Source organism: Hydractinia symbiolongicarpus, chromosome 9, assembly GCF_029227915.1.
Source record: "Hydractinia symbiolongicarpus strain clone_291-10 chromosome 9, HSymV2.1, whole genome shotgun sequence".
Classification (NCBI taxonomy): domain Eukaryota; kingdom Metazoa; phylum Cnidaria; class Hydrozoa; order Anthoathecata; family Hydractiniidae; genus Hydractinia; species Hydractinia symbiolongicarpus.
Genome location: NC_079883.1, coordinates 23,170,245 through 23,179,581, shown reverse-complemented (window position 1 = coordinate 23,179,581; position 9,337 = coordinate 23,170,245). Strand labels below are relative to the sequence as shown.

At 35.8% G+C, this 9,337-nt stretch overlaps 3 protein-coding genes across 3 annotated transcripts in view; all 3 read left to right on the top strand.

Moving 5' to 3' along the window:
- LOC130656355 (28S ribosomal protein S10, mitochondrial-like) overlaps nt 1-9,337 on the top strand; it is a 55,513-nt gene that overhangs the window by 23,169 nt on the left and 23,007 nt on the right. The gene's annotated exons all lie outside the window — the stretch shown is intronic.
- On the top strand, nt 2,268-6,433 carry LOC130656356 (uncharacterized). Its single transcript, XM_057459193.1, has 2 exons — nt 2,268-4,467; nt 6,294-6,433. The coding sequence occupies exon 1, from the start codon at nt 3,246-3,248 to the stop codon at nt 3,630-3,632; it is 387 nt and encodes a 128-aa protein (XP_057315176.1). The 5' UTR covers nt 2,268-3,245; the 3' UTR covers nt 3,633-4,467; nt 6,294-6,433.
- On the top strand, nt 3,668-7,444 carry LOC130657847 (uncharacterized). The gene is made up of 3 exons (XM_057460841.1): nt 3,668-4,359; nt 4,455-6,561; nt 7,283-7,444. The coding sequence occupies exons 1-2, from the start codon at nt 3,668-3,670 to the stop codon at nt 6,523-6,525; spliced, it is 2,763 nt and encodes a 920-aa protein (XP_057316824.1). The 3' UTR covers nt 6,526-6,561; nt 7,283-7,444.

Below are 9,337 nucleotides of genomic sequence, written 5' to 3'. Positions count from 1 at the left end.
AAGGCCATTGAATTTTTATTTTTTTTAACAACAAAACTAATTATAGTAACGCGATTTTAATCTCAATATATTCAAAAAACACAAGCTCCTTTAAAAAACAACAAATCCAATGATCTAAATATTTAAAAAAAAATAGTGCTACTTTTAAAACTTTTAGTAATATTTCTTTATCGTCGAAAAGAAAAAAGTTCTTTTTATAAAAAGCAACGTTTAATAACGCAAACCAAAAAACCCTGCATTCGAGATAAGATTTCGAAAACAAATTAAATTTTAACACCGAGGAAAGAAAAAATCTAAAAATATAACTTTTGACATTCTGGAAAGAACAAAACACTCATTTTGAGAACATTATGTTTAGATTTTAATACAGTAGAAAGAGTCTAAAAATATAACTATCAACGCACATAAAAGGTGAAAACGCTCGTTGTGGAAACATTTTGTTCTGGTGACAATAAAAAGATACAAAGTTAAAAAACAAGTGTTTTTTCTAAAAAATAAATCTTGGAACAAGAGTTAGTACAAATCAATGTTTTAACATTATTTGAATTTTATAACATAATTATTTCAATTTCTTAAAAGATTTAAACAATGCTTCCAACAAACAATGCTTCTCGCTGTCTATTTAGTTTTCGTACAGATCTTTTATTTAATAAAACTGTCAAACAATGGCTCGCTGTGTCACATTAGTTAGAGTCGATAACATTTAAATACTTAAAACACTATCTAACGAAGCTTTCCTATCACCGTTCTTCGTTCTTAAGCTTTCAAAAAAATCATTTCTATCGCCGCTCTTTGTTGTTAACTTTTAAAATGCGATCTAAAAAACCATTTCTATCGGCGTTTTTCGTTTTTAAAATGCAATCTAAAAAACCATTTCTATCGGCGTTTTTCCTTTTTTAAATTTTTAAAACGTGATCTAAAATACCATTTCTATCGCCGTTTTTCGTTTTTAAACTTTTAAAACGCGATCTAAAAAACCATTTCTATCGCCATTTTTTCATTTTTAAATTTTTAAAACGCGATCTTAAAAACTATTTCTATCACCGTTTTTCGTTTTTAAACTTTTAAAATGCGATCTGAAAATGCTTTTCTATCAAAATTAAAGTTTTCATCTTTGTTAAAATATAATTATTTCTATCGCCTAAAAGCTTTATTTAACATGCACAACCAACAATGCCTTCTGGCTAGTTTATTTAGTTTTCATGCAAAACTTTTATTTAATAAAACTAATTAAGTTGATAACATTTGCAATTATGCTATTTGGAATAGTTATGTTAACACTATTTAACAATAGTTACGCGCAGTTATTAATAAGCTACTTTTTCTTCAAGAATCTTTTTTTATTACGCGCAAGTTAATGACTTACAAGACTTGCAAGATAATTAATAAGAACAAAAGACAAACAACTACCGCCTCCGAGAAAAAGGTGTGAAACTTAAGCATACACGTACGCTTACATCTGGACTGTGCTATAGCTAGTACAATATACTTTTGTTAAGTCGTAGATCCCCAGATAAGTAGAATTCCTGCTAAGTAGTACATTTTTTCTCCATCCCTTGGAGCAAAAACTTTGCTTAAGTGGGACATTTAATAAAATGCCTTCATATTTTTCAAAGATGGAGTATATTGCAATAATGCGAAAGAGAATTTTGGTAAACAAATCAAACTGTTCTCAAGTTCTTTTCAGATTTTTCATATAACTCTTGCGTCTCTATTCTTCTGGTTTGATAAGATATAGAACGAGAAAAATTAAACACAATTACTTAACACCATATTTTGATTATGAATTTACGAATCCCTCTAAAGATCTCCACTTAACGAGAGTATATTGTATTCGTGCTGCTAAATCTGTTTAAAATAGCCAGCTAGCAAGCTGAAAAGAAACATTAGCCAACTAGAGTCACGTATAGTACAACTTATCACACACGCCATTTTCTTTTTATTATGCCATAACGATAAAACCAATTATGGTTTAATTATTAATTTATAAGTACAGAAAATGAATATAGAATATAAATATAGAAAACGATGTCCGCAACCAAAAATCCAGGAGAAATCGCAACATTTGTTTTGTTTACATTTTACTCTAAGTGATTTGAATCTCTTGCTAATAGCTGTTCGGCAAATTACGTCAGCTCCGAAACTCCGGCACCGAGTCCTGAAAACAAAACAGACCTGACGCAACGCAAGGCAGCTGATGTGGATGAGATGCATGCAATGTTTGTTTGAGTTTTTCACTAGATATTTTCTCCGTTGTAACGTAGGTTTCGTGATACTTATTTATTCCTCTTTATTTCTAACCATACACAGCAAACTGGCTGCTTTTAAGACACTGCCAATGGCCTGATACTGGAACGGTTAGTTAGGCCGTCATCAAAAATATGTTGTGCTCGCGTCCTCCGACCGACTCACTTTTGGTAATAAAAACCCGAGTCGGTAAGTCGGAAAAAGGGTGGCGAAAAAAGGTCTACAATTGATATCGAGTGGCGCTATACTGTCTTGGCCCTGGGAATGAATTTGCTTGCTCTGATCTGAAAATCTCGGGAAAAAATACGCCTGACTGCCACAAGGGTGCAGATAAGCCGCAAAGTGCGGGCGTTTTCGGGCGAGTTCGGTGTTTTGAAAAAGATTCAAGTATTCGCCTGAAGAAACCCGCATAGGCCCGAAAAAAACAAAAAAAAACAAAAAAAACAAAAAAAAACAGACACTAATATGATTAAAAACACTATAAGAATTAAAATAAACTTACCGTGTGGTAGCGAAGTTCTAAAAAGAATTGTTTTTGATGGTTTTTAGTTTACTTTATAAATAACTTATATATAAACTTTATTAACTCCTTTCTCTTCAAGCGCCTTCTTCCCAATTATCGTCCGTTACAAGGAATTGCATTTCGGGAATGTTCTGGGCGAGTTCGGGAAAGTGCGGGCGGTTTTGGGGGACAACCACCAATTTTATTTCCCAATCTTCTGCGCAAGCAGAGTATGAGAGCGAAGCTCGATAACCCAAAATCCTCAGCAGTTCATTTCCCAAATCTTACTGAAGGTGAAGGACGTGTGCGATTTGTTGGTGTTTGCGATTGGTAAACTTCAGCTATGCTAATCCGTTTTTAATTCTTTTTCTATAGCTAGCTATATTTTATTATTTTTCCATAAGTAGTAGAGAATTATATTTATTCCTTCTCGTATATAATTTTATTTATTTACTTACTGCTATAGATCTAAAATTTATGGTGAGCTGCAATCAAAATGGCAGACACCTCAGCCCCAAAAGAAGGTGGTGAACCCATAGTGTTAGAAACTCCAATGGATTTTTTAACTAAGCTCCTTCCAGCCATGCAACAACAGCAGCTGGAAGCAATCACAGCCCTAGGAGAAAAATTTTCTACTTCCTTGAACAGCCTCCGAGCCGATGTTTTAAACAATGATAATAACTTCCATGTGGACCGCAGTGGAGACAATTCTCCTGGTCTAAGTCATGGTGCAGATAAACAAAATGAAGCAAATGCTTCCATATCTGCAGATCACCCTAGAGGAAGGAAAAGATCCAGGTCTTCATCAGCAGAAACTTGCCTCAGTCATGTAGAATCTAGTTCTTCTACTAGGAGGCCTAGTAAAAAGATGTTGATGCCATAAGTACATCAGCATCCAACCAATTGTATGATGGTTTAATGAATGAAATGCTGGGGCAAGAAGACAACCAGTTAGAGGACCCAGACCAAGATGTCTGGTCTGACCTCATCAAAGAGTATAACGATGAGGACTCCTTTGGCACAGAAGTAGCTCCACCTTTAGCATCTATGGCTAAACTCATGTGGTCGAAGAAACTTACCAATGAAAAATTGAAAGGCAGACTAGAAAAAGTCCAAATTCCCACGAATTTCCGTTTTTTGTCTGTAAAGAGCTGCAATAAACCTATATGGGCCAAGGCAGACAGCAAAAGATCAAATGATCTGGTATTGCAGAAACTGCAAACCACTGTTTCGAAAAGCCAAGTGCATATCTTACAATTGGCAGACCAAATTATTAAGGCACCCAAACAAGGAAACCTTATTGTAATAGAACCATCCATTTTATTAAATTTGGCTAAAGATGCTCTTTGTCTAATCGGTAACGCCAACCAGCAGCTAAATCAGTATCGAAGAGTCGGATTAATCGGTGCAATGCCTCACCTAAAAGGATTGGCAAAGGATGTGTCTGAAGAAGACTTGTTGCTGTTTGGAGATGATTTGGACAAAAGAATCCAATCATTGCAAGATGAGGAGAAAACTAGTAAAGTGCTCTCACGACCATCTACACCATATTCAAAAAATAATTTTAAAAAGTACAAACAGCCATCCTCCAGTTATTCCTCCTCTGCAAAGTATAACCAGTCAAAAAACGAGAAGACCTTCTCAAAAGATCGAAACCACTCCCTGAGAAGGTACACTCAAACCCTGAAGTACAAAGGGTACAAAGGGAGAAAACAATGGTAGGTAAAGACCTTGTTGTTGCTGACCTTGAGTTAGCAGTTAGGCGTTATCAAGCTTGTAATACTCACAAATTTTTGGAAGTTTGGAGGACTATTACTTCAAACCAGTATATACTAGACATAATTGAGCATGGGGTTAAAATTGAATTTATTAGTGTCCCAGTGTCATCTTACCACCCAGTGAAGTTTTCACAAAAAGATTGTATAACTATAAGTAAGGAAATTCAACAACTTTTACAAAAGAAGGCAATCCAGCAGGTACAAGCAACAAATAACTGTTTTCTTTCAGGTATATTTATTGTCCCTAAAAAAGATGGTAGCTCAAGAATGATTATCAACCTTAAACAGTTAAATAGATCTGTCAGATATCGCCATTTTAAAATGGAAACACTGCAAGATGTTTTATGTCTTATCAAACCGGGTGTTTGGATGGGAAGTATTGACTTAAAGGACGCATACCACAGCATCCCTTTTCATATTGACTTCCAAAAGTTCTTAGCTTTTTCTTGGGATGGACAGTTTTACCAATTTCTAGCTTTACCCTTTGGATTTGGTCCAGCTGTTAGGATCTTCACCAAAGTTCTTAAAGCACCCTTTAAAGTACTAAGAGGGGCAGGTCATGTATCTGTTGTATATATAGATGATTCTTATTTGCAAGGTGACACTTATGAATCATGCCAAAGAAACATTATGGCAACTGTCTCACTTTTGAGCAGCTTAGGATTTACTGTACATCCAAACAAGTCAATTCTTGTGCCTACCCAATGTATGGTGTTTTTAGGGTTTGTGTTAAACTCTGCTCAGATGACAATAGCCTTAAGCGAGGAAAGGGTCATAAAATTAAAGTGTCTATGTAAGGACTTGCTGTACATGCATCACCCCACAGTTAGGTTTGTTTCCAGGGTTATTGGAACATTAGTTTCTGCCTTTGATGCCGTGAAGTATGGCAAGTTACATTACAGGTCCTTGGAGACAGATAAGAATCTAGCACTCAAACTAGGCCATGGAAATTTTGATTCAAAGGTTTTTATTTCAGAGTTTTCTATTAAGGATTTACAGTGGTGGCTCACAATGGCTCAGTTTACCAGACCTATACAATTGCCTAAAATTGATCTTATTTTATCCTCTGATGCTAGTCTTCAAGGATGGGGTGGCACTGACGGAAACTCTCAAATAGGGGGGCGTTGGTCTGAAGGAGAATTACCTGAGCATATCAATACTTTAGAGTTGTTGGCTGCATTTTTTACACTCAAAGCCTTCTTGAAAATAAGACATTTTAGACATGTTCAGTTAAGATTGGATAACACCACAGCTGTGGCCTACATAACAAAGATGGGGGGCCTTCACTCCATTGCTTGTAATAAATTGGCTGTTGAAATATGGGAATTTGCTAGAACATGTGATGTTTGGTTATCAGCTTGTCATATACCTGGTGTATTAAATACTATAGCTGATTATAAATCAAGACAATTTCAGGATAACATTGAATGGTCCTTGAATGTAAAACAATTTAACATAATTTCCAACATTTTTTGGAAATTTGATATTGACCTTTTTGCATCCAGACTCAATGCAAAATGTGAGGATTATTTTTCTTTAAGACCTGATCCAGATGCTAAAGCTGTAAATGCCTTCGCTCAGACCTGGTCGAATTTAAACTTTTATGCCTTCCCACCATTTAATTTGATTGGAAAAGTTCTTGCAAAGATAAATATAGATCAAGCCACAGGCATTCTTGTAGTACCTTTCTGGTCTTCGCAGCCTTGGTTTCCTCAAGCAATTAATATGTTATACAGGACACCTGTGTTATTTCCTCCTTCATCTAGATTATTGTTTCTACCGGGAACAAAAAGACAACATCCTCTACACCAAACCTTGTCGCTGCTCATGCTGCCTGTCTCCGGGAATCGTTACAAGGTAAAGAGCTTCCATCAGACACTGTCGATATCATTGCAGCATCATGGAGAGAAGGTACCCAGAAACAATACTCGGGTCCAATCAGACGATGGATACAATATTGCACTGGGAGGTCGATTGATCCCTATCATCCAAATGTGAAAGATGTGTTAATACACCTTACTGAATTATTCAAAGGTGGGTCTGGATATAGTGTTTTATGTACAACTAGAAGTGCTATTGCTTCAGTTGTTTCAATCAGTGGTTACAGTTCTCTTTCAGAGCATCCATTGATAAGCCGTTTTATAAAAGGAGTTTTTAATATAAGACCAAGTACCCCCAAATACTCTTTAATATGGGATACAAATGTTCTTTTGACTTATTTAAAGTCTCTTAGTCCTAACAAAGATTTATCCTTTAAGGATATTAACATCAAGCTGGCTTGTCTCCTTACTATTTTAGCAGGTCAAAGAGTTCACAGTGTCCATAATATATCTGTTCCGTATATAGATTTGACAGACGATGTGATGCTATGTCACTTACCTGGCTTGCTTAAAACAACACGGCCTAAAAAGACTGATAGGACCTTGATGTACAGGGCATTCCCTTCTGACCCAGATTTATGCCCACTCCAATGTACCAAAGCCTACCTGTCAAAAAGAGAACAATTGATATCTAAGGAAATTGCTCCGCTTTTTGTAACTTTTGGAAAACCTCATCATGCTGCCTCTAAGGATACACTATCAAGATGGATAAAATCAGCTATGACCTCAGCCGGTATTGATACCAGTGTTTTTTCCCCAGGCAGCTGTCGTTCAGCCTCTGGGAGTAAAGCAAAAATTACCGGGGTACCTCTAGATGTCATTTTAAAGTATGGCACTTGGAGTAGGGATTCTACCTTTTATCGTTATTATTGTAGAGATGTTATTGGTAGTGTGACAAGTCTTCATGATCTTGGTGCCTCGCTCTTGGACTCAGTTATGGAAGCGACAAGTCATGAATCTTAGTTTGCGTTCTTTTTAACATTTACATACTGATTGTAACATTATATTGTTTAAAGAAGTTTGCTCAGTTATTCAAATTTTCTTTGTCTTATCCCTCTCACCCTTTCTTTTGTTTTCACCACACTCGCTGGCCGCGTTTATGCTTTGAAGTCTCATACTCTGCTTGCGCAGAAGATTGGGAAATAAAATTGAAGGATTAATCGAGTACTTACGTATGATGATTGATCCAGATTTTATTTTCCAAATCTTCTGCGTAAGCATGAGGGTGCCCTGCCCTCCCTGCCCTATGCCTTTTTGGCTTTAGCAGGTACACTCGGCCAGCGAGTCACGTTCTGTCTTCAAAGTAGGATTTTGGGTTATCGAGCTTCGCTCTCACCCTCATGCTTACGCAGAAGATTTGGAAAATAAAATCTGGATCAATCATCATACGTAAGTACTCGATTAATCCTTCAATTTTAATCGAAAAAATGGTGGCCTTAGAGAAGCTACTTTCTCTAGCGTGAGGTGGTGGGTGGCCTTTATACAGTCAGGGAAAACAGCAAATTAGGATATCATCTTATTAGGCTATTCACCAAAGTAGAGAGGAATTCCTAACCTAACTTGGCTATGCTATCCTAATTAAGCTATGAAAATTTTTTAAAAGCAAAAAATCACCATTAACATGTTATCCGCATCTTTATTTCACTCTATTTGTGCAGCCAAATTTCAAAACTTTGATATTTAAAAACATTATTGCATTTGTACAACGGAACTAAAAGATATTGACTATAATCGTTAAAATATTTTGCACATAGTCTAATTAGCTTATGATGGACTAACTAGGAGATTCTTTCCGGCCAAACACCGTCTTTCCGCAACCGCTATTTTGAAAACCACATTTTGTTCGACATCCTTATTACAGTACTGTGAAAAGGTTTGTTAACATCGTGTTCGTGTAACGAGCGTGGTGCACACGAACCACGATAAAATCGTGACCTTTATGTATAACAAACTTTCAAACATTCTATCGTGGCCACCACGCTAAAATTATTATCTCCACAAAGGATTGTGTGTCCCACGAATATTTTTGTGAGCTCCACGATTTTTGTAGCCACTATAATTTAATTTTTTTTCTTTTCAAAAAAGTCTTTCATTAAAGTTACATAGTTTTTTCTTGGTGTATACTTTTTCGTCATGGACACGATTGTATTTTTACGAAATGTATTTGGCTAGAAATGTTAAATTTGTCTGCAGCGATAGAAATGTTTTTTAAGATCGCATTTTAAAAGTTTATAAACTAAAAGCGGCGATAGAAATGTTTTTTAAGATCGCATTTTAAAAGTTTATAAACGAAAAGCGGTGTTAGAAATGTTTTTTACGTCACATTTTGATTCACGAACGATTAAAATCTATTATATAGCTAGCTTTATGACAACGAATTAAAACAACAAGTGTTAATTTATTTTTTTCCCGTCGGTTTTGATTTAATTGATAAACTAATACGGTCTTTGTTGTTTTACAATAGAAGTTATCTATCGTGGACGCCACGGTGTAATTTTTAATTTTTGTTCATGTAGTCTACGAAACATGATCGTGAGGTCCACGATTGTTAAAAAAATACGCATCGCTGGCTGTCGTGGTTCGTGCATAACATGAAATAAACACGAACCACGATGTTAACAAACCTTTTTACAGTACTGTAGGCTATTTAATATCCTTTTTCATCGAAATTTTGATGAGTTAGGCGCAGCATTGGTAAGAATCAAAACAGCAAGTCAAATGGACACGAATATGCATATTTTTTTTGCAAAAGTTAAAAATATGATTTCATATCCTAATTACCTTGTTGTCGTGCCTTGTTGTTGTAGGCTTTCGAAGAAAGTCTTCAGGATTAGCAGTTCTGTGCCAGTCCTCCAATGGATTGAACATCCAGTTTATACCAATGTGTGCATAAGTATAATACAGGCCATTTCTTGAATAAAACTAAGCCA